Source organism: Myotis nattereri (genome assembly GCF_964212035.1).
Source record: "Myotis nattereri genome assembly, chromosome: 8".
Lineage (NCBI taxonomy): Eukaryota > Metazoa > Chordata > Mammalia > Chiroptera > Vespertilionidae > Myotis > Myotis nattereri.
This window is the reverse complement of record NC_138083.1, coordinates 5,152,381-5,178,408: the sequence shown is the minus strand read 5'-3', so window position 1 is coordinate 5,178,408 and position 26,028 is coordinate 5,152,381. Positions and strand designations below refer to the sequence as shown.

The 26,028-nt window shown below is 41.2% G+C and overlaps 1 protein-coding gene across 1 annotated transcript in view; it reads right to left on the bottom strand.

The window, feature by feature from the left end:
• SYCP2 (synaptonemal complex protein 2) overlaps positions 1–26,028 on the bottom strand; it is a gene marked incomplete at its 5' end in the record, with an annotated part of 101,186 nt that overhangs the window by 68,696 nt on the left and 6,462 nt on the right. Inside the window, 8 exons of the mRNA XM_081097502.1 lie at positions 10,391–10,451; positions 19,871–19,963; positions 20,504–20,549; positions 21,353–21,405; positions 22,544–22,686; positions 23,502–23,536; positions 23,795–23,880; positions 25,065–25,150. Coding sequence (XP_080953628.1) covers positions 10,391–10,451; positions 19,871–19,963; positions 20,504–20,549; positions 21,353–21,405; positions 22,544–22,686; positions 23,502–23,536; positions 23,795–23,880; positions 25,065–25,150 — 603 coding nt within the window. The remainder of the gene's footprint in view (positions 1–10,390; positions 10,452–19,870; positions 19,964–20,503; positions 20,550–21,352; positions 21,406–22,543; positions 22,687–23,501; positions 23,537–23,794; positions 23,881–25,064; positions 25,151–26,028) is intronic.

Genomic DNA, 26,028 nt, shown 5'->3' with positions numbered 1-26,028 from the left:
GAAATACTAAGGTGCCGAGTGCACGAGGAGCGGGATGGAGGTGGAGGGCGCAGTTGTTGTTTTCAATCGGGAGGGAGTTTCAGACTCTGAGCTCCAGATCCGGGCGAGTCTCTAGGGACCCAGACTCAAACGGGAGAAGCGGGACTGTCTGGCTTCGGTCGGAACTCGAAGGCAGCTTTCTCTCCGAGGTTTGCAGCGATTGCTAGGACTCTGTGAGGCGGAGCCCCTAGGGATGGGACTGAGAGCAGCCATAACTGTTCCCTCCGGCCCACCCTGTAGAACCCCGGGGACCCGCCCTGCCCAAGCCCTGCGCAGAGCCATTTGGCAGATAGCCTCAGGTAAACGCTAGATTAGCACCGCCCTAGAGATCCAGCACAGAAGCTCTCCCACTGCAGACACAGTGGACTCTCATAGCCAGTTGGCCTGGAGGTCAAATCACCCCCGGTATTGCCGACAAAAATCAAGGCTTAACTACAACAAGACTGCGCACAAAGACCACTAGGGGGTGCACCAAGAAAGCATAAAAAATGCGGAGACAAAGAAACAGGACAAAACTGTCAATGGAGGATATTGAGTTCAGAACCACACTTTTAAGGTCTCTTAAGAACTGTCTAGAAGCCGCCGATAAATGTAGTGAGATCCTCAAGAAATCTAATGAGACCCTCGATGTTATGATAAAGAACCAACTAGAAATTAAACATACACGGACTGAAATAACAAATATTATACAGACTCCCAACAGCAGACCAGAGGACCGCAAGAATCAAGGCAAAGATTTGAAATGCGAAGAAGCAAAAAAACACCCAACCAGAAAAGCAAAATGAAAAAAGAATCCGAAAATAGGAAGATAGTGTAAGGAGCCTCTGGGACAGCTTCAAGCGTACCAACATCAGAATTATAGGGGTGCCAGAAGATGAGAGAGACCAAGATATTGAAAACCTATCTGAAGAAATAATGACAGAAAACTTCCCCCACCTGGTGAAAGAAATAGACTTACAGGTCCAGGAAGCGCAGAGAACCCCAAACAAAAGGAACCCAAAGAGGACCACACCAAGACACATCATAATTAAAATGCCAAGAGCAAAAGATAAAGAGAGAATCTTAAAAGCAGCAAGAGAAAGAAACTCAGTTACCTACAAGGGAGTACCCATACGACTGTCAGCTGATTTCTCAACAGAAACTTTGCAGGCCAGAAGGGAGTGGCAAGAAATATTCAAAGTGATGAATACCAAGAACCTACAACCAAGATTACTTTATCCAGCAAAGCTATCATTCAGAACTGAAGGTCAGATAAAGAGCTTCACAGATAAGGAAAAACTAAAGGAGTTCATCACCACCAAACCAGTATTATATGAAATGCTGAAAGGTATCCTTTAAGAAGAGGAAGAAGAAGAAAAAGGTAAAGATACAAATTATGAACAACAAACATGCATCTATCAACAAGTGAATCTAAGAATCAAGTGAATAAATAATCTGGTGATCATAATAGAATCAGGGACATGGAAAGGGAATGGACTGACTATTCTTGGGGGGGAAAGGGGTGTGGGAGATGCGGGAAGAGACTGAACAAAAATCATGCACCTATGGATGAGGACAGTGGGTGGGGAGTGAGGGTGGAGGGTGGGGTGGGAACTGGGAGTAGGGGAGTTATGGGGGGGAAAAAGAGGAACAAATGTAATAATCTGAACAATAAAGATTTAATTAAAAAAAAAATACAACTAAAAGACAAAACGGACATCATCCAGAACCACAGGAAGCCTGGCCGAGTGGAAATTCTACAACTATAAGGAAAGAGAAAAGCACTTGAGACTCAAAGGAGGTGCGGAAGTAAAATGCAGAGGTACAGAGGTGCACGCCGAAAGGCCTGGCAACTGAAGATGCTGCGCACTTGGAAAGGGCTGGTGGCTGAGGACGTGGCGCATGTGGAGAGGGCTGGCGGCTGAGGACGCTGCGCATGTGGAAAGAGCTGGCGGCTGAGGACGCGGTTGTCTTTTTCAATTGGGTGGGAGTCTCAAGCTCCCGACTGCTCCTAACTCCAGTTCCGAGTGAGTCTCTGGGGACCCAGACTCATACGGGGAGAAACTGGACTGTCTGGCATCAGGCAGAACTCGAGGGTAGCTTTCTCTCAGAGGTGCTTGCAGCGATTACTTGGACACTGAGACGCGGGGCCTCTTATGGTAGGACTGGGGAGTAGCCACAGCTGCTTGCTCCGCCCTGTTGATCCCGAGACCCCGCGCTACCCAAGGGGTGCACAGGGGCTTTTGCATATGAAAGGCTTGGTCCTTTGCAACCTGAAAATTACCTAACATACTGCAGCTGAATCAGAGCGACCCAGATCTTCCAAAAGAAGGTCCAAGGCCCCACAGCAGCTTGCATAGCTTCACAGCTGGGCCTCATCTAGGCACCTCCAAACCCCAAACAAAGAAGAGGAAACTCTTCATAGCTCCTGCTGGGTAGCCTCAGGCAGAGGCTAAATTAGCACCTCCTTAGAGATCAAAGAGCCAGTGTGCCCGGTGGTCAGAGTGGGACCATCCAAATTACAACTCCTCAGATATATAAGGGACACACTCAGGGGGCAGACTCAGTGAGCACCAAAGCCCCACTGAAGCAAGTCTTGCCCCAGAAGAGTGTCTCCAGCTCAGAAGTTCTCCCACTGCAAACGCAGCTGATTCTCACAGCCAATTGGCCTGGAGGTCAATTCCTCCCAGTGATACCTACAACAATCAAGGCTTAACTACAACAAGACTGTGCACAAAGCCTACACGGGGGTGCACCAAGAGTGTCCACCTCAGGTAATTGTGGTGGCTCAGCCACTGGGCCCTATAGGACATTTAACACAGAAAACCACTCTATCAACACAGGGAAGCATAAAAAATGCGGAGACAAAGAAACAAGTCACAAATGACAGATATGGAGGAAAGCAAACTACTGGATATAGAGTTCAAAACCACACTTTTAAGGTTTTTCAAGAATTTTCTAGAAAAAGCCGATAAACTTAGTGACACCCTCAAGAAATCTAGTGAGACCGCTGATAAATTTAGTGAGATCCTCAAGAAATCTAGTGAGACCCTCGAGGTTATGTAAAAGGACCAACTAGAAATTAAGCATACACTGACTGAAATAAAGGATATTATGCAGAGTTCTAACAGCAGACTAGAGGATCGCAAGAATCAAGTCAAAGATTTGAAATACGAAGAAGCAAAAATCACCCAACCGGAAAAAACAAAAAGAAAAAAGAATCCAAAAATATGAAGATAGTGTAAGGAGCCTCTGGGACAGCTTCAAGCGTACCAACATCAGAATTATAGGGGTGCCAGAAGAAGAGAGAGAACAAGATATTGAAAACCTATTTGAAGAAACAATGACAGAAAACTTCTCCTACCTGGTGAAAGAAATAGACTTACAAGTCCAGGAAGCGCAGAGAACCCCAAACCAAAGGAATCTAAAGAGGACCACACCAAGACACATCATAATTAAAATGCCAAGAGCAAAAGACAAAGAGAGAATCTTAAAAGCAGCAAGAGAAAAACAATCAGTTACCTACAAGGAAGTACGCATACGACTGTCAGCTGAACAACAAATACACATCTATCAACAAGTGAATCTAAAAATCAAGTGAATAAATAATCTGATGAACAGAATAAACTGGTGAATATAATAGAATCAGTGGCATAGAAAGGGAGTGGACTGACCATTCTTGGGGGGGAAAGGGGAGTGGGAAGAGACTGGACAAAAATTGTACACCTATGGATGAGAACAGTGGGTTGCGGGGATATGGGCAGCGGGTGGGGTGGGAACAGAGTGGAGGGGAGCTATGGGGGGAAAAAAGAGGAACAACTGTAATAATCTGAACAATAAAGATTTAATTTAAAAAAAAAACAACAAGTGAAATCCACACAAAAAAAGGATGTTAGATTTTGTCAAATGCTTTTTAAAAAAAATATATTTTATTGATTTTTTACAGAGAGGAAGGGAGAGAGATAGAGAGTTAGAAACATCGATGAGAGAGAAACATCAATGAGCTGCCTCCTGCACATCTCCCACTGAGGATGTGCCTGCAACCCAGGCACATGCCCTTGACCGGAATCGAACCCGGGACCCCTCAGTCTGCAGGCCGAGGCTCTATCCACTGAGCCAAACCGGTTTTGGCCAAATGCTTTTTCTGCATCAATGGATATGATTATATGGTTTTTATCTCTCAGTTTGTTTATGTGGTGTATCACATTTATTGATTTGCAGATATTGTACCATCCTTGCATCCCTGGAATAAATCCCAATTGGTCATGGTGCATGATCTTTCCAATGTAATGCTGGATTCGATTTCCTAGGATTTTGTTGAGGATTTTGGCGTCTATGTTCATGAGTGGTATTGGCCTGTAATTCTCTTTCTTTGTATTGTCTTTATCTGGGTTAGGGATTAGGGTAATGCTGGCTTCATAGAAAGAGCTTGGAAGTGCTCCTTCCTCTTGAATTTTTTGGAATAGTCTGAGGAAGATAGGCTTTATTCCTTCTTTGAATGTTTGATAAAACTCCCCTGTGAAGCCATCTGGTCCAGGGCTTTTTTTTTGTTAGAAGTTTTTTGATTACTGCTTCAATTTCCTCCATAGTTATTGGCCTATTCAGATTTTTTTATTCCTCCTGGTTGAGTTTTGGAAGGTTGTATTTTTTCTAGGAATATGTCCATTTCTTGTAGGTTGACCAGTTTGTTGGAGCAGAGTTGCTCACAGTATTTTTTTTTTTTTTACAATTCTACGTATTTCTGTGGGGTCTGTTGTTATTTCACCTCTTTCGTTTCTGATTTTGTTTATTTGGGTCCTCTCTCTCTGCTTCTTGGTGAGCCTGGCTAGAGGTTCATCAATCTTGTTTATCCTTTCAAAGAACCAACTCTTGGTTTCATTGATATTTTGTATTGTTTTTTTGGTCTCTATGTCATTTATTTCTGCTATGATCTTTATTATTTCCTTCCTTCTCCTCACACTGGGCTTTTCTTGTTGCTCTCTTTCTAATTCTTTGAATTGCATAGTTAAATGGTTTATTACTACTTTTTCTTGTGTTTGTTTGTTTGTTTGTTTGTTTTGTTTGTTTTTTAGGTAGGCCTGTAATGCTATGAACTTCCCTCTCAGGAATGCTTTCACTGTGTCCCAAAGATTTTGGATTGTTATGTTTTCATTGTCATTTATTTCCAGGATGTTTTTTACTTTTTCTTTGATCTGTTTGGTAACCCATTCATTGTTTAACCGTATGCTATTCAGCCTCTAAGCGTTTGAATTTTTGTGATTGTTTTTACTGTAGTTGACTTCTAATTTTATGCTATTGTGATCTGAGAAGATGCTTGACATGATTTCAATCCTCTTGAATTTGGATAGACTCTTCCTGTGTCCCAATATGTGGTCTACCTTTAAAAATGTCCCATGTGTGCTTGAGAAAAATTTATATCTGTAGTTTTGGGGTGGAATGTTCTAAAGATGTCAATTAAGTCCATCTGATCTAGTGAGTTGTTTAGGATTGATGTTTCTTTGCTAATTTTTTTGTTTAGAGGATTTATCCAGTGATGTTAATGGGGTAATAAAGTCTCCTACTATGATTGCATTGCTGTCAATCTTTCCCCTGATATCTTCCAGAAGTGTTTTTATGTATTTGGGAGCTCCTGCATTGGGTGCATAAATGTTTACCAGAGTATATCCTCTTGGTGTATTGATCCCTTTAAAATTATGAAGTGGCCTTTTTTGTGTCTTATTATGGTCTTCACTTTGACGTCTATTTTGTCAGATATAAGTATTGCTACCTCAGGTTTTTTTTTTTATTTCCATTTGTCTGATAGATATTTTTCCATCCCTTCACTTTCAGTCTGTGTGAGTCCCTTGTTCTGCAGTGGTCTCCTGTAGACAGCATATATATGAGTCATGTTTTCTTATCCATTCAGTCACCTGATGTCTTTTGATTGGGGCATTTAATCCATTTATGTTTAATGTTATTATTCATAGGTACTTGTTTGTAGCCATTTCTGTACTTTATGTCTGTGTTACTTCCTCTCTTTCTCTTTCTTCTTTTTACAGCATTCCCTTTAGCATTTCTTGCATTGCTAGCGTGGTAGTGATAAACTCCCTTAGCTTTTTTTTTTTTTTTGTCTGTGAAGCTCCTGATTTCCCCCTCAATTTTGATTGATAGTCTTGCTGGATAGAGTATTCTTGGATTCAGTCCTTTGCTTTGCATCACTTTGTATACTTCATTCCATTCCCTTCTAGCTTGATGTGTTTCTGTTGAGAAATCATTTGATAATCTGATGGGGGATCCTTTGTACGTAACTTTCTGTCTCTCTCTTGCAGACTTTAAGATTCTCTCTTTGTCGTTAACATTTGCCATTGTAATTATGACGTGTCTTGGTGTGGGTCTTTTGGGATTCATCTGGCTTGGGACTCTGTACTTATGTTTTTTCTTCCCCATATCAGGGAAGTTTTCTGTCATTATTTCTTCACATAGATTTTCTAATCCTTGCTGTTCTTCTTGTCCTTCTGGTAGCCCTATTATACGTATGTTTCTTTGTTTCAAGTTTTCCCAAAGCTCCCACAGGCTCTCTTCCTGCTTTCTAATTTTTTTCTCCAGTTGCTATCCAGCTTGGGCTTGTTTCTCTACCTTATCTTGTAACTCACTAATTCAGTCCTCTGCTTCTTCTAGTGTACTGTTGAAACCTTACATAGCGTTTTTGATTGTAGCTATATCACTTTTGATTTCTTTCTGATTTTTGCATAGGTTATTGATTTTCTCATCCATCAGGTTTATGAACTGTATGACCATTACTCAGAATTCTTTTCATGTCATGTTGCATGCCTCTGTTTCACTTATTTCCTTCCTTGGTGATGCCTCTTTTTCTTTCCTCTGGGGATTGCTTTGTTGTCTCCCCATTCTGGCTATCACCAGAAGGTTCAAATGACTAGTTGTGGGGGCCTGGGCCATGTGCAGTGGGAGCTTCGTGCCACACGAGCGTCACTGAAGAACTCCGACACCAAGACATGTGGCTACCATGGGTCGGTGGGAGCCATGCTCACCCAGGATCAGAGTCACCAGCACTCAATGTGGCTTTGTGCACACACCTAGAATCAAGAACTCCACTGGTGTGTGCCAAAAATCAGAGTCCCCTAGCGCACGCCAGGAGTCAGAGTCCCCCTGTGCCCGCACCACAAATCGAGTATCAGAGTCTCTGTTGCTTGGTGGGGCCTTGTGCCAAGAATCAGGGTCCCTGTGTGTGCATGCGCTGAGAATTGGAGGAGTCACTGGCTCTTAGTGTGCGTGCGCTGGGAATCAGGGATCCCATGTATGTACGATGAGAAACAGAGTCAAGTCACTGGTACTCAGTGCTGCCTCTCATGTGGAGAATCAGGGTCCCCGGTCTGCTTGGGGGACTGGGTAGCACAGCCTCCCTGTGTCGGCAGGAGGTCCACTCCTGTGCTGTGGGAAACAGACTTCCATGTGCGCTTGCCCAGAATCAAAGTCAGGTGGCACAGCTGCCCTGTGTGGGCTTGGGGTCTGGTCATGCAAGTGCACAATGTGGGAAACAGCCTCCCTATGTCTGTGCACTCAGGCTCAAATTCAGGTAGCGCAGCCTCCCTATGTTGGCATGGGGTCTGGTCGCGCAAGTGCGCGCTGCAGGAAATAGCCTCCCAGTATCTGCGCGCCCAGGCTCAAATTCAGGTAGTGCAGCCACCTTGTGTGGGCATGGGGTCTGGTCACGTGAGTGCGCACTTTGGGAAACAGCCTCCCAGTGTCTGTGCACCCAGGCTCAAATTCAGGTAGTACAGCTGCCCTGTGTGGGCAGGAGGCCTCCTTGCGCAGAGTGGGTCTAGCAGTTCCTATGCCGCTGTAGTGGGCCTGTGGGGAGGGGGTTGGGCTCTGTGACTCACAGAAATCTGGAGCCAGGATGTCTGGATTCTTGGTGTCTGTGGGTCTGCAGCTGTGGTTGCAGGTCTTTGTCCCCAGTGGCTGTAGGGTCCTGGTTTGTGTCTGAGACCAGATTGGGTTGTGGTGAGGCTAGGATACTAGTCTCAAGCAATTCTGTTTTTCAAGATGGCGTGGTCTCTGTGCCCGTGCTGGCTGCCCCTGGAGTGTCTGTGGTGGCAGCAGGGTTTCGCTGTCTAAGACTGCCCGGTTTGGCAGTACCCTGGAAGACCTGCAGGATCTAACTGTCCCTAGCTCACACACACACAAACACCACACACTCCTCTATCACTCCCTCACTCTCTCCCTCCCTACCTTCTTGCCGGTCACTATCTTGCAATCTAGAACATTCTGATTTTTATGAGGCTACCCAGCTGAAAATGTCTTACTTGCTTTTGCAACTATACAGTCATGAAACTTCCACAGTAATGTCATTTGATAGAACTAAGAATTATTAATTGTTTGAAGATAGTTGCAACATTTTCTAACTCAAACAGTGCCAGTGGTTGTTTTTTGTGTGTGTTTTTTGTGGGGGGGGGGAGGGCGGGGGGGGAGGAGGTTACTAGGGGGAGTCATGAGTTTCAACATTAAGTTTTCAGGTTTTAGAAATGAATATTAATTAATTACACTTAAAAGTCAAATTCATACAAATAAAACATGGAACGATGGTTATCACTGGCTAGGTGAAGGGGTGAAAGTGGAGTTGTTTAATGGATACAGACTTTCAATTTTGCAAGATGACAAAAGTTCTGGAGATCTATTTCACAACAATGTAAATATACTTAATATTCTGAACTATACACTTAAAAATGGCCAAGATGGTCAATTTTATATTATACTTTTTTTTATTATTGCAAAAAAAAAACAAAAGAGAAACTGAGTGAGCAAACATTCTATGCTATTTTGGAAGTATATTGTGTTACAAGGTTCTTATACTCTACATAAAGGGGTATAATATTACTTGAACATACACACTATTAGGTTAAAGATGTATCAAATAAACCCTAAATCAACCACTAAGAAAAGAAGTATAAAGCCAACAAAAGAGATACAATACAAGCATGTAAAATGTATTAACACAAAGGAAGAAAAAGAGAGAAAAATAGAAACATGGCAGGTGGAATGGAAAGATTTTACAAGAGCTAGATGGTAAATTTAAAGTATATCAATAATTACATTTAAAAATTACAAATTACATTTAAAAAACAAGAGCCAATATATGACACCTGCAAGAAATTCATTATATATACGTAAACACACACACACACACACACACACACACACAAATGAATAAGTTAAAAATAAAATATATGCCTTGCTATAACTAACCAATGAAAAGCTAGAAGGGTATATTAATGTTACATAAAGTAGATTACAGAGCAAATAATATTACCATAGGCAAAATAGGGCCATTTCATAATGACCATTAAGAAAATAAGTAAGAGATAGACTGGGAGAAAAATATTCATGGAACATATATCTGTCAAAGAATTGGTATCTAGTATATGTAAGAACTCAAAAATGTAGTAAAAGAAGGCAGTCCAGTAAAAAATGGACAAAATGTTTAAATATTTATTTATTTACTTATTTTTTTAAATATATTTTATTGATTTTTTACAGAGAGGAAGGGAGAGAGATAGAGAGCTAGAAAGATCGATGAGAGAGAATCATCGATCAGCTGCCTCCTGCACATCTCCCACTGGGGATATGCCCGCAACCCAGGTACATGCCCTTGACCGGAATCGAACCTGGGACCTCTCAGTCCGCAGGCCGACGCTCTATCCACTGAGCCAAACCGGTTTCGGCATAAATATTTAAATAAATACTTCACAAAGGAAGATGCATGAATGGCCACTACGTATATGAGAAAGTGCTCAATACCACTCGTCATTAGGAAAATACAAATAAGAACTGTCATGATGTTTTACCCCAGTGGTCACCAAACTTTCGGACCTCATGGACCACCAGTTGGCGACCGCTGCTCCAAAGGTTTCCTTGAACCAGCAGTTGCCAACTTTTCGGACCTTATGGACCACCAGTGGTCCACAGACCATCGGATGGCTACTGCTGCTCTACTCCATGCCAATTGCAATGATTAATAGGTCTTGATATCTGAACCTGCAGTGGTGCCAGTCTGCCAAACTGTTTTTGTCCACCAGGATTATGCAGTTCCAGTTGTTTGGATCTAATTGAAAAAATACTATGGAAGGGCAAGACTCCTGAACATAATAACAAGAACGTGACTGTTCATGGACTGTAGACTAGACAGAGAAGGAAATAAGTACAGGAGGGAGCTGGGAGATTATGGGAGGGGGGAAAGTAACCATCAAATTTATGAAGGTGAACATAATGAAAATGTTGACTTTGCTTTTATTAGCCTATTTAGTTTTCCCAGACAGCATCCAACTTGTACTCCATATGATGAGTCAAGAAGAGAATCAGAAAATAAGACTAATACCTTTAATGTAGTATATTTGTACTTCTTCCTCAGGCACAGTGACTGCTTCCCACTGATGATCCTTAAAATTTAAAAACAGGTTTTAACTATAAACAAATAATTTATTCCTGCTTTAAAGCTTCTATAATCACAATTTTTCAGTTATACAACCAATAATGGTTATTTATTACTAAGTAACCAGTTGATATAACATGTTTCTTGCTCCATCTATTGACTGCATAATACATTATACATGTCACATTTATTTGTTTCACTCTTAAAAGGAAATTAATGGTATTAATTTTATGGTTTCTGACTCTTGACATAAAAAAGTGACTGTTCATTAATATTTATTTGAAGATACCTTTTAAAAAATTACCAAATCCTGCCCTGGCTGGTGTGGTTCAGTGGTTACAGTGTCAGCCCATGCACCAAAGGGACTCAGGTTCCATTTCTGATCAAGGGCATGTACCTGAGTTTCAGGTTTGCTCCATGTCCTGGTCAGGCCACGGGCAAGAGGCAACCAGTTGATGTGTCTCTCTCACTACCAGGTCTCTCTCTCTCTCTCTCCCCCTCCTCCCCTCCATTCCACTGTCTCTGAAAAACCAACAAAAAAACAAATATCCTCAGGTGAGGATTAACAACAACAACAAAAATGTTATCAAAACCTGTCATTTCTTCCTTGGAAGTGTTTTGTGAAATACACATTCCTCAATTTTCACTTATTGACTGTCCTTAGATTTAAACATTGAATGCACAGTAATAACCTAAAATAATTTTCCCTTCAAGTACTTTCATTGAAAATGTGTATAGCCCTAGCTGGTTTGGCTCAGTGGATAGAGCATCGGGCTGTGGACTGAAGGGTCCCAGGTTTGATTCCAGTTAAGGGCACATGCCTGGATTGCTGGCTCGATCCCCAGTAAGGGGCATGCAGGAGGCAGCCAATCAATGATTCTCTCTCATCACTGATGTTTCTATCTCTCTTTCTCTCTGAAATCAATAAAAATACATTTAAAAAAGAAAATGTGTATAACTGAATAAAATACTGAATTAACAAAAAAAGTCAGTGAACATTGGATGCCATTCCTAAGAGATGGAATCCTAAAACCTTCCAGTAATCTGTGAGAAAAATAGATGCAGTTTTGTAGTTAACTTAAGGACCACTCTCATTCTATAGAAATTCTCCCTAATTGAAACCAGTCTATACTCTGATGGCAACACTACCATTATAACCCTCTTCAGTTAAGGTGCTAATTCTCCCAAAGCTCAAAAGCTCCGGGTCAGGAGGAAAGTGTTGGAATCATCTAAGCCCAGTGCTCTGAGCAGCTTTCTGTTTCTCTGTGTGTAAAACACAGATGTTACCTTCCAGGCCCATGCCAAGTGACATACTCTGTGCCAGAACCTACTGGTTATCATCTACTAACTTCAAAATGACTCTTCCTTGTATATGGAGGCACATGGTTCACTGCCTTCCTTTACATTTTTTTTATATTATGGAAAATTTTAAGCAGCTTTTTAAAAAGTAGAAATCATTATATAACTAATGCAAAATATGTGCTTACCTAGTTTCAACAGTTACTAATACATTGTGTCCATCTTATTTCATCTTCACCCCCTACTCTCCCTCCATTACACTCTCTTCCTCTTGGCATTAACTTTTTATTTAACCTGCCATCCCAGTCATCAACTTAAAAAAGTTCTTATCCTTAAAAGAAAGTACCTAACAAAAATCCCTCCCTTGAATCCACATCACACTTGAGCTATTAGTGTGCTCTTTTCCTTAGCTTGATAGCTTATTTCCTCTATATTTCCGCTTTCCAGGAATGTCTAAATCCTTGTTTCTTAAGTGAAACTGCTTTCATTGATAACATTTTTTACAGTGTGGATCATTTCCTCATGAAAACACTAAGCCCTTGTCTTCCATAACATACCTTTTAACTGTGTTCTCTTTTGACTGATTCTTCAAGTATCCTCCAGGCTAAAGTCTCTTCTACCTACCTTGTATAAATTTGTGTTTTCCACAGTTCTGTTATCTAGGCATTCATTAAATCTATGATTTTATTTATCAGCTATATGTAGATAGCTTCTAAATCTCTACTAAGGCTCAGTTCCCTTACCTGAATGTCAGACCAGTATATGCAACTGCCCACCAGATATCCCCAGCTAAATATCCCGCAAGTATCTCCAAATCAAAATGCTCAAAGCTAAACTCATCATCTTTTATCTACAAAACATCCTCCTGTGACAGCATCCCCAACCATCCAGTTAACCCCAGTTTTATTAATCCTTTCTCTTTTTACCACAAACAAATCACCAGGTCTTCTCAATTCTATCTATTCTCAAGTTTTTCTGGAATCTATGTTTCCATCCATCACCACTGTAACTTTCTAAAACCATGCCACCATGATTTCTCACCTGGATTATTGCAAATCTCCTACCTGCTTCTGGTCTTGTCCCTTTTTAATCTATTGTCCCCAGTAGGAGAATCTTTTATATGATGTGGTATTCAGCACCTCGCACATATCTGGCACATAGTTCCTAATGTTCATTAAATGGATGTTACCTCCTACTTTTATTCTTTATCTTCTTTCTTTTTTTAAAAAAAAATTAAATCTTTATTGTTCAGATTATTACAGTTGTTCCTCTTTTTTCCCCCCATAGCTCCCCTCCACCCTATTCCCATCCCAACCTCCGCCCTCACCCCCACCCCCCACTGTCCTCATCCATAGGTGCACGATTTTTGTCCAGTCTCTTCCCACATTCCCCACACCCCTTCCCCCCCAAGAATAGTCAGTCCACTCCATTTTTATGCCCCTGATTCTATTATAATCACCAGTTTATTCTGTTCATCAGATTATTCACTTGATTTTTAGATTCACTTGTTGATAGATGTGTATTTGTTGTTTATAATTTGTATCTTTACCTTTTTCTTCTTCCTCTTCTTAAAGGATACCTTTCAGCATTTCATATAATACTGGTTTGGTGGTGATGAACTCCTTTAGCTTTTCCTTATCTGTGAAGCTCTTTATCTGACCTTCAATTCTGAATGATAGCTTTGCTGGATAAAGTAATCTTGGTTGTAGGTTCTTGGCATTCAACACTTTGAATATTTCTTGCCACTCCCTTCTGGCCTGCAAAGTTTCTGTTGAGAAATCCGCTGACAGTCATATGGGTACTCCCTTGTAGGTAACTGAGTTTCTTTCTCTTGCTGCTTTTAAGATTCTTTCTTTGTCTTTTGCTCTTGGCATTTTACTTATGATGTGTCTTGGTGTGGTCCTCTTTAGATTCCTTTGGTTTGGGGTTCTCTGCGCTTCCTGGACTTGTAAGTCTATTTCTTTCACCAGGTAGGAGAAGTTTTCTGTCATTGTTTCTTCAAATAGGTTTTCAATATCTTGTTCTCTCTCTTCTTCTGGCACCCCTATAATTCTGATGTTGGTACGCTTGAAGCTGTCCCAGAGGCTCCTTACACTATCTTCGTATTTTTGGATTCTTTTTTCATTTTGCTTTTCCGGTTGGGTGTTTTTTGCTTCTTCGTATTTCAAATCGTTGACTTGATTCTTGCGCTCCTCTAGTCTGCTAGTGGGAGTCTGTATAATATCCTTTATTTCAGTCAGTGTATGCTTAATTTCTAGTTGGTCCTTTTTCACAACCTCGAGGGTCTCATTAGATTTCTTGTAGATCTCATTAAGTTTATCGGCAGTTTCTAGAAAATTCTTGAAAAATCTTAAAAGTGTGGTTTTGAACTCTATACCCAGTAGTTTGCTTTCCTCCATTTCTGTCACTTGTGTCCTGTTTCTTTGTCTCTGCATTTTTTATGCTTCCCTGGGTTGATAGAGTGGTTTTCTGTGATAGGTGTCCTATAGGGCCCAGTGGCTCAGCCTCCCCAATTACCTGAGGTGGACACTCTTGGTGCACCCCCTTGTGGGCTTTGTGCACAGTCTTGTTGTAGTTAAGCCTTGATTGTTGTAGGTATCACTGGGAGGAATTGACCTCCAGGCCAACTGGCTGTGAGAATCAGCTGTGTCTGCAGTGGGAGAACTTCTGAGCTGGAGACACTCTTCTGGGGCAAGACTTGCTTCAGTGGGGCTTTGGTGCTCACTGAGTCTGCCCCCTGAGTGTGTCCTTTATGTATCCGAGGAGCTGCAGTCTGGATGGTCCCACTCTGACCACCGGGCACACTGGCTCCTGGATCCCTAAGGAGGTGCTAATTTAGCCTCTGCCTAAGGCTACCCAGCAGGAGATCAGCTGTGAAGCAATGCAAGTTGCTGTGCGGCCTTGGGCCAGCTGCAAGTTTGTTAGGTAATTTTCAGATTGCAAAGGGCCAGGCCTTTCATATGCAAAAGCCGGCGCACAGCTTGGGCAGGGCAGGGGTCTCAGGGGATCAACAGGGTGGAGCAAGCAGCTATGGCTGCCCTCAGAGGCCCTGCTTCTCAGTGTCCTGGCAATCGCTGCAAGCACCTCCAAGAGAAAGCTGCCCTCGAGTTCCAACTGATGCCAGACAGTCCAGTTTCTTCCGTATGAGTCTGGGTCCCCAGAGACTCGCCCGGAACTAGAGCTCAGAGGTTGAGACTCCCTACCAATTGAAAAAGACAACCGTGTCCTCAGCCTCCAGCCCTCTCTGCGTGTGCCTCCATACCTCTGTACTTTACTTCCACACCGTAGCTCCTCTGAGTCTCAGTATGCTTTTCTCCTTCCTTCTAGTTGTAGAATTTCCACTTAGCCAGCCTTCCTGTGGTTCTGGATGATGTCTGTTCCGTCTTTTAGTTGTATTCTTGAAGTGGTTGTGCTAAGCAGCAATTTCCAGTGTTTACCTATACCACCATCTTGGTTTTCTCCGTTACCTCCTACTTTTAATCATTTGGCTTCACACTGCCTTATTATTTCCAGTCTCCTTTGCACTAACCATACAATGTAACTTTCAGTTTTTTGAATATTCTATTTATTTATTCTTATAATAAATATGGATAGCTATAAATGAGAAAGTTGTGCTCTGGATTTCATGAATCTTACATTCAATGGGGAGAAAGCAGACAACAAACAAACAAACAATAAACACAGTAACTTTAAGTAGAAACAGCTTACTAAAAAAAAAATAAAGCAGGACAATGTGTTGTGATGTGGCTGGGAGGTTACTTTAGGTTATTAGAGAATATCTCTACAAGGAGGTGAGCTTTGTGCTAGAATCTAAATGGGAAGGAACTAAGATACAAAGATCTGGAGGAGGTTTCTAAGCAGAAGAGCCAGCAAGCAGAAAGACCTAAAATGGGCATAATCTGTATTAGAGGACCAGAAAAAAGTAAGATGCAGCTGGAACACAGTAAGCATAAAGAACAGTTTGAGCTGTCAGAGCAATAGCCAGAGGTCAGATCATAAAGACCATCTATACCAGTGATGGCAAACCTATGACACGCATGTCAGAGGTGACACGCAAACTCATTTTTTGGTTGATTTTTCTTTGTTAAATGGCATTTAAATATATAAAATAAATATCAAAAATATAAATCTCTGTTTTACTATGGTTGCAAAGATCAAAAAATTTCTATGTGTGACACAGCACCAGAGTTAAGTTAGGGTTTTTCAAAATGCTGACATGCCGAGCTCAAAAGGTTCACCATCACTGATCTATACCAGGGTAAAGAAGCAAAAAAAGGGTTCTAAGCAGCTGCTCATGTAGAATGGCTTCTAGAGAATACAGGGATAATGTACTATTACTATAGAAATCCAGAGGAGAGAGGATTCCAAATACTCTATTTTGGGGGAAAAGAATTTCCTAGCATCTCCAGATCACTGTCTGGAACATAACAGGATTAAATACTTATAAATGCATTTTATGCTATCCTAATCATGTTTAATACTATATTGCTTATTTTTTCTAAATCATCCAATAAACCGAGCTGAATGAAGGCAGGAACTGCATCAATACGATTCTGTCCTCTTCTCCCAAAACTGAAGTTCAGTTTCTGAAGAAAATCCAGTTAAAAATATTCCTATAGCCTGGCCGGCGTGGCTCAGTGGTTGAGCATCAACCTATGAACCAGGAGGTCATGGTTCGATTCCTGGTCAGGGCACACGCCAGGGTTGCGAGCTCGATCCCCAGTGGGGGGTGTGCAGGAGGCATCCAATCAATGATTCTCTCTCATCATTGATGTTTCTCTTTCTCTCTCTCTCCCCCTTTCTCTCTGAAATCAATAAAAATAAACAAAATATTCCTACAAATCCAGCAGGAATAAATAAACTAATGAAAACTGTCAGTGCACCTCTTAGAAACAGTGCTAGTATTTGGAACTCCATTTTAATCAAGCAGTCTAAGAAGTACTACAAAATAAAAAGAAACAAAGGTATGTGGAAGTCCTAAGAGGCATTTGATTAATGTTCATTTTTAAGAGTTGAACTGGAAGAAAAAGCAGGATTTTACAAGAGATCAACTAAAAGGACTAATGCTTCATTATAATATCAGATGCCACAATTAGATTAGTACATACAGATCAATTCTTTGCTCAGATTTTGGCAAAGTGATAATACAGTTTGAGCTAAAGTATCCCAAAGTATCAAATATTAAGGAGCAGCTATTTGGAAACAAAGGCTCAAGAGTTTTCCTCAGGTTAAAAAGAGGTCAGTAGAAAATATACTGCCTGGTTGGAGGTTTTAAACATAGCTACCATATACCACAGAAGGAAAAGAACTAAAATTCACTTCCAAATACTACCAATAAGAATTAACGCCGATTTTCAAGCAGAAGATTATATGACTGAATAAGAGCATTTGTCATTATCTGTTAATGTTATTTCTGAGTGCCTCTGTATTTGAGTAACTGTTTTTTTTCTAGACTCAATTCACTTTATTCATGTGAATGGTAAATTTTATCTGACATTAACCTGTAACTTATTTCTGAAAAGCTGTTAAAAATTTAGTGTTAATTTCTCTTTTCTGTTGCAATAAATCATCAGAAATAGTTTTGATTTCTAACTAGAAGCCCAGTGCACGAATCCATGCACCAGTGGGGTTCTGTGGCCTGGCCTGTAGGATCAGGCCGAAACCGGCTCCCCGACAACCCCCACGGGGTCCCGGATTGCGAGAGGGTGCAGGCCAGGCCGAGGGACCCCCACTGGTACACAATTGGGGCCAGGGAGGGATGCGGGAGGGCTCCAGGGTGTGTCCAACCCATCCTGATTGGCCGGGCCTCAGCAGAAAGCTAACCTACCAATTGGAGCGTCTGCCCCGTGGTGGTCAGTGCATGACATAGAGAGAGGTTGAGTGGCCTTAGCATATCATTAGCATATTATGCTTTGATTGGTTGAACAGCTAACTGGACGACCAGACACTTAGCATATTAGGCTTTTATTATATAGGACTAGAGGCCCGGTGCACAAAAATTTGTGCACTTATGGGGGGAGGGGTGTCCCTCAGCCCCACTTGTGCCCTCTCACAGTCTGGGACCCCTCGGGAGATAACGACCTGCTGGCTTAGGCCCGCTCCCGGGTGGCAGAGGGCAGGCCCAACCCCTAGGTGCAGCCCCTGGTCGGGATCAGAGCAGGGCCAATTGGGGAGCTGAGGCACCACCCCGTCATGCACAGAGCAGGGCAGATCGGGAGGTTGCGATGCCATCCCCAGTCACACTCAGGGTAGGGCCGATTGGGGGGTTGGGGCACCGCCCCCTGTCACATTCAAGGCAGGGTCAATGGGGAGGTTGTGGCGCTGCCCCGTCATGCACAGAGCAGGGCCCATCAGGGGGTTGGGGCGCTCCCCCTAGTCACGCACAGAGCAGGGCCGATCAGGGGGTTGGGGAGCTCCCCCATGTCACGCACAGAACAGGGCCGATCAGGGGGTTGGGGAGCTCCCCCCTGTCACTCACAGAGTAGGGCCAATAGGGGAGTTGGGGCACCACCCCCTGTGACACACAGAGCAGGGCCGATCAGGGGGTTGGGGCGCCGCCCCGTCACCCACAGAGCAGGGCCGATCAGGGGGTTTGGGCACTCTCCCGTCACACTCAGGGCAGGGCTGATGGGGAGGTTGCGGCTCTACCCCATCACACACAGCAGGACCCATGGGGGGGTTGGGGCGCCACATCCTGTCACACACAGAGCAGGGCCAATCGATGTTGGGGCGCCTTCCCCTGTCACCAACAGAGCAGGGTAGATAGGGAGGTTGTGGCCCAGCCCCCTGTCACACACAGATCCACAGGGCGATCAGGGGGTTTGGGCGCTGCCCCGTCATGCTGTTCCAGGGGCCAGGAGGCCTCACAGCTCCACTGATCCCGGTGCTGGGAGGCATATTACCCTTTTACTATATAGGATAGAGGCCTGGTGCACGGGTGGGAGCCAGCTGGTTTGCCCTGAAGGGTGTCCCGGATCAGGGTGGGGGTCCCGCTTGGGTGCCTGGCCAGCCTGGATGAGGGGATGATGGCTGTTTGCAGCTGGTCACACCCCCTTCAGGGTAGGGGTCCCCACTGGGGTGCCTGGCCGGTATGGGTGAGGGGCTGAGGGCAGTTTTCAGGCTGACGGGCGACTGAAGCTCCCAAGCTCTCCTTTTTTTCTTTTTTTTTATTCTGGGATTTATTTACCTTCTATGGCTGTCACTGGAACTGAGAGCCGGCTTTAGCTCTGAAGCTTGGCTCCAGCTCTGAGACCTCGGCTGCTGATCTGGGTTTGTTTGGATTCTATAATTGAAACACTGTTTCAGCTCCAGCTCCAAAGCCGGCTGGCTGAAAGCAGGTTTCTGGGGTTTGTTTAGGTTCTATAATTGCAACATTGTTTCTTAGAGTGCAAGCTCAGAGGCCGGCAGCGGCAGGTGGGGAACCTTGGCTTCCTCCATCACTGGAGCAAGCAAGCCTCCTGTTCGCTCAGCTGCCTAGCTGCCATCTTAGTTGGCAGTTAATTTGCATATCTCGCTGATTAGCCAATGGGAAGGGTAGCGAAGTTACGGTTAATTACCATGTTTCTCTTTTATTAGTTAGGATTAGCTTGATACATTACCATACTAATAGAAATCACTCAGATAACACTAAAATATATTGAAATAGCTATAAAATATACAATGAAATCAATATTACTAAATTGGTTTTTTGTTTGTTTTGTTGATCCTCTTCCGAGGATATTTTTCCATTGATTTTTAGAGAGTGGAAGGGAAGGGGTGGGAGGGGGGGGAGAGAGACACTGATGTAAAAGAGACACATTGATTGACTGCCTCCCACATGCGCTCTGACCAGGACCAGGGATTGAGCCTTCGGTACCCTTGACCGAAATTGAATCCTGGACCCTTCAGTCCACATGCTGATGCTCTATCCACCAAGCCAAACTGGCTAAGGCTACATTGTTAAATTGAATTTCTCCTACTGGGATCGAGCCTGCAACATGGGCATGTGCCCTGACCCTCAATCAAATTGAGACATCCTCGTTCATGGGTTGACACTCAACACTGAGCCACACTGATAGGGTTTGAATAAGGACATTTTACATATACATATACATACATATAAAATAGTACAAAGGGAATAAAACTTACCTCATCTCCAGCAATGTAGAATGATAGGGTCTGGCTCCCAAAATTAAAATCTACCCAAAATTCCTCAAGTTTTTCATCTGATGGTATTTGCAGCTAATAAAATAAACATATAAAACTAAAATAAACATATAAAACTAATATATCCTATGCTATTAAAAGTGACAACGGAGAATTATGATCATGTAATTCATAGTTGAGTGTTGTTTTTTAAAAGAGTATAGATGGAAGGGGAGGGAACATAGAGGAGACAAGTATTGCATTTAAATAAATTTAGAAAGAATAAAAAAAATGCTTAGTATTATACACAGAAATTAGCTAGCTCAATCATGAATATTCCAAGTGCAAATAAAGGTTGAAAGTTTTAGTTTGAATATATTCATGAATGATAAATCAATAATGAAATTAAGGAAACAGAAAAATATTTGAAATACAGCTCTTTGTATTTCATTTATCTACAGCTACAAATATGCCATGTTATAAAATGTCTTTTAGATACAGAATAATAGACCAGCTGTATTTTTTGTCTAATTATGACTATTGTTAAAGTTTTTGTCACTTTGTAATCTATAATTCACTTGGCTCTTCCATCAAAATTTATCCAATAACTAAAACACATGTTAATTTAAAACTTACCTCATATTTATCAAGAAATGCTGATAAACAAGGAAATGTAAAGACCCTGAAATAAGAAGTTTGAGGTAAAGAAATAAATTAATCAGACTTTACAACAGCATAAGCTTGACTAGCCATAGAAATCATGCCTAGGATCAATGGGAAATCAGGCAGTGGTCAAAGCAATTTAAATAAAATCGTATCTCTTTTATTACTTTAAAAAAGAGCTTAATGAAAATTTATTTCTGTAGAGAAAGCATATTATCTTGAGGGTACTACTCAAACTACCATTATGTCTGAAGTGATTGACTCTGAGCAGAGATTGCTATTACATTCCATGCTATTGACTCTGAGCAGAGATTCCCATCTTAGCATGTACTATTAATACAATGAAAGTTCCCATAGACCTTAGATGGGAAAAGAAGAGAAGTGAATAATACTCCTAATAAAAATGGCTGAATTCAGTGAATACTTCCTTGGTCAGATATGATTACAAGTACTCCCATATAATTATCTCCTTTAAACCTCACAATAAATGTATTAAGTACATATTATTAGTATTCTTATTTTACAGATAAGGAAACAGAGGTGAGTAAGGTTAAATAATCTGCCCAATGTTAGAATAGAAAGAGAGAAATTTATGATTCAAATCCAAATAGTATGACTTATTGCACTTACCCCTCAACCTATTTTTCATTTCCTTAGTAAGTAAAGAAAATGTGAACTCAGACATCCAGTGTATCTGAGCACCTAGAAGGTGCCAGGCACTGCAAATACTGTGCTCTTCTGTCATTATCAAAGTGATACAAGTTTACATCACTTAACCTCACATGCCTACTCCTGAGATTAAATAATCTGCATTAAATTTACCTTCTCTTGTCTCCAAGCATGCCATTTACAAGGTTGAGAAAAATCCTGCAATCCTAATTTTTTTAAAAAAGAGAGACTTTAAAAAAGCATAGTAAATTGACAAATCTCAGAGGGAGGGGGGTGGCAGGGAGAGATTAGCCAAAGAACTTATATACTTACTAGAGGCCCGGTGCATAAAATTCGTGCATGGAGGAAAGGGGGTGTCCCTCAGCCCAGCCTGCACCCTCTCAATCTGGGACTGCTTGGGGGATGTCCGACTGCCGGTTTTGGACATCCCTCTCACAATCCAGGACTGCTGGCTCCTAACTGCCCGCCTGCCCACCTGCCTGCCTGATTGCTCCTAACCGCTCCCTACCGGCCTGATTGACACCTAACCGCTCCCCTGCTGGCCCGATTGCCCCCAACTACCCTCCCCTGACAGCCTGATTTCCCCCAACTGCCCTCCTCTGCAGGCCTGGTTACCCCCAACTGCCCTCCCCTGCTGGCGTGGTTGCACCCAGCTGCCCTCCCCTGCTGGCCCCATAGCCCCCAACTGCCCACCCCTGTTGGAGTGCTCACCCCCAACTGCCTCCCCTGTTGGCCTGATCGCCCACAACTGCCCTCCCCTGCCGGCCATCTTGTGACGACCTGAGGGTGGCCATCTTGTGATGATGTCACATGTGACGCCACCTAGGCTTTTATTATATAGGATATGTATAGCCCATGGACACAGACAATAGTGGGTTGGGGAAGGGACTGTGTAATGGGGGTCACCTGTAATAATGTCAATAATAAAAAACATATTTAAAAAGCATATTAATTTTCAAAAGCTATTAATAATTTACTAGAGGCCTGATGCACGAAGATTCGTGCAAGAATGAGCCTTCCTTCCCCTGGCTGCTGGCACCACCTTTGCTCCGGCTGGAGCCACCTTTCTGCCTTCGTTCCGGCATAGAGCTGCCTTTTTGCCTTCCCATGCTGCCCAGATGCCCTGAGGGGTTGGGGCGGTATGGAATGCCTGCATCGTCGCCATGGCCACAATACAAGCATTCCGCCCCACCCCTGGCCACTTGGCACCTGTGTATGCAAATTAACCTGCCATCTTTGGTGGGTTAATTTGCATACTCACGCCTGATTGGCTGCTGGGCGTCATGAAGGTATGGTCAATTTGCATCTTTCTCTTTTATTAGTGTAGATTTTTATACTACTTACTGTTTCAAATTCAGAGTCTTTAATTCCTTTAAATGCATTAGCAATAAAATCCATTGAAAACCAATGACATGCCAGTTTCCGTCTTTGTTTTTCTGTCGTCATTCTACATAAAGCCTCTACGATACCTACTTGTAAGTCATAATCTTGAAAAAAAAGTTAATGTATTACTTGAAATTATAAAAATTAAGAGTTTATAAATGTCAATATATTTTATAAGGTATTACAACTAGCAAGATAAAGAAAACATTAGTGTAAATTACTTATCTGTTGCCATTTCTTCATATGAATTAAAACTAGCTCCTTATTATAGAAATGAATACAGCCCAAATAACAAAACAAGCTTACTAACAAGAGAGAAAAAAAATTTCTAAAGGTTACTTAAGAGACACTCCTAAATATTCAAAGACTATGCATTCCATTATTATTAGAGTTGTGAACTATAAAACAACTCAATGGCCTATAAATCACAGAATCTTTGTTTTCCTTTTGTGTAATATGACATTTAAAGTTATTCCAAAGTACTTTGTTTATTCTATAGATAAAATCACAAGATCAAAATTTTCTAATATGGAACTTAGAAAAGAAAATTTGAGTTCTTTCAATAAACATATTGCTTAAAAATAAATCTATCAATCCCAGGAATATTTAACCTCCTAACTTCATAAAATACCATTTGAGGCACTTCTTAGCAAAAGTAATTAAAATCTATTGGAAAATTAAGTTATTATTCATAAATCTACAACTTGGGTACAAATTATATTTAACTCCTGCTTAATTATTTCAGTTAATTACTAAAATATTTGTCATTTAATTACTTGTTAAAGTAATTAAAATTGCTTGACTATAGTTTATAATCCTCTCACATCTCACTACATTAAAATGTTAATATATTTTGACTAAAACAATTCTATTATGTGTGTAATAACTTCAAATATAAACATTTTGAAAAAAAACTTACCTCCAGCATCTAAAATCCTTTCTCCCATACTATTCCTATGAATCAAAAGAATAGATTATATACTAGACTAATATAAATTATATAGAAAGACTATGTTGGGGAGAGGGACTTCACTAAAATTTACAATTGGCTAGTATCACACTTTTACAGAAATTATATCCATAAATTATAATAGAAACCTACAACAGTTTTATGAGTTTTAATTATCAATGCAATTCATGGTTGCCTTATAAAGCATCCTTTAAATTCTTAACTTGAACCACTAATTAAAGCAATACAGTAGAAATTATTACATGAGATTTAACATTTCTTGGTTATAGAGTATTTTCCTGGCATCTTGAGGTATTTTGTCAAGCATAGCATTCATATTTTTTAGAGTCTACAAAAGAAAAGAAAAAAGATAAGCCATCAATATTTTATATTCTGTGAAACATTACAGAAAAATATTCTAGGTATATAAATTTAGAAGCCTATTTTTTTCTTTATCATAGCACTAGAGACCCAGTGCACAAAATTGTGCATGGGTAGGGTCCTTAGGCCTAGCCTGCGATCACGGCCATCTTCTGCCCACTCTCCAGTCCCAGTCCTGCCCTGCCGCCACCTCCACCCTGGTTCCCCGTGGTTCCCCGTTCACCATGCTGCAATCAGAGCCTGTGGGCTGGGGGGGAGGGACCGAGAGGTGGTCAAAGCACCTCACAGTGACTAGTCAATCAGTCATTCTGGTCGTGACACCATTATGGTACTAGGCTTTTTTTATATAGGATTTTTTGCAGGGAATGGAGAAAGGTAAAGACTATCCTATATAATAAAAGGCTAATATGCAAATAGACTGAATGGCAGAATGACCAGTCACAATGATGTGCACTGACCACCAGGGGGTAGATGCTCAACACAGGAGCTTCCCCCTGGTGGTCAGTGCGATTCCACAGCGGGAGCGCCGCTCAGCCAGAAGCCCTGAGCTGGGCTCATAGCTGGCTGGTGCAGCGGTTCCACGGCAGTCGGACATCCCCCGCGGGCTCCCAGACTACGTGAGGGTACAGGCAAGGCTGAGGGACACACCCGAGCGCACAAATTTCATGCACCGGGCCTCTAGTAAAATATAAAATAGTGAATACAAAAAAAATGTAGAATATAAGAAAAAAGAATATACCATGATTTCTATACTAAAATAGTTATACTCTTTGCAATACAACATATGTTTATTATCACTTTACGAACTAGGAAGGCAAAAATATTAACTTATTAATATTTATTCTTATGGTTATACAAATGTACAAATATCTACACACTATTAAGGTTATTTTTAGTATTTAATACTTAAGAACTCCTAATATTAGATGGTATATGAGATATCTGTATACATAAGCCAATATGGTTATTCATTTTCAATAAATAGGTAACATATTCATCATGTCAGGCAGTGAATTAAGACAACAGATATATACTACATGATAAATAATTTAGTGCCAAGATAAAATGATTATTTAATTTGATAAATTGCTACCACATTTTCTTCTTTCTCATTTTTAAGTTTCAAAAGAAAAATCTAACAAATGACTTTACCTCCTGCTGAATACAAATATTCACTCTTGAGTCAATAACCAGGGCACAAATTCGAGGTATGAAACTTTCCACTACTTGCTTTTTACCTGAATAAAAGTGTTAAATTATTGATAAATGTGTATTTTAAATTCTTTTAAAAGACAGTCTTTACTTATATGAGTTAATGTAAAGGAAGTACTGGTTCAGTTGAGAAGGTCGACTTGACAGGCCTGGGCATCAGGAAGCATACAATTCAGTCCTGGTTCTGCTATGAACTAGCTATGTGTGTGGCTTTGGAAAAAAACACACACAAAACCAACAGATATGACTGAATTCTGGCAAAGAAATCCAAATCCAGCTTCTTATTTCAGGCACATAAGGCACTTTTCTGGATGAAATAAATATCATTCAAAAGTGTAAACTTCTATATTGAGATTTTTAGAAAACTGACCTCATTAATACTAATAACTCAAAAATTCCATAATAGCCATCAATACTTCTGAGCTATTCCTAAAAGGTAACCGTATTCTCAAAAGACTAGGCTTTATCAATACTAAATATATTTAAAGAAATTTTCCACATGCTATTTCATAATACAAATTTTAAAAATAATTTTTAAAAATGCCAATAATGTAACAGAACATTCCAAAGTGACCACATTAAAAAAAATCACTCAATTAGGGGAAAATATATAATAATTTACTTTTTAAAAACCCTGTTAGATCACTTTATAATCACTAGTGGTTTAAGACTGTTTTCTACTCTAAAAATGTAAGAATTCAGGCTAGATTGTAAAGAAATCATTGAAAAAGTAGTAGCTACTATTGAAATAAACAGTAATTGATTTTTTTTTAGTGATACATGGGTATATTTTAGAGAAAACTGCTTAGTAAGGCTACTTTAAAGTGGGTTTTGAGGTTAAGACCTAAATAAATTCAATAGTGAGTCATGAGCATATCTGAGGTAGATCATTCCAATGTGAGGA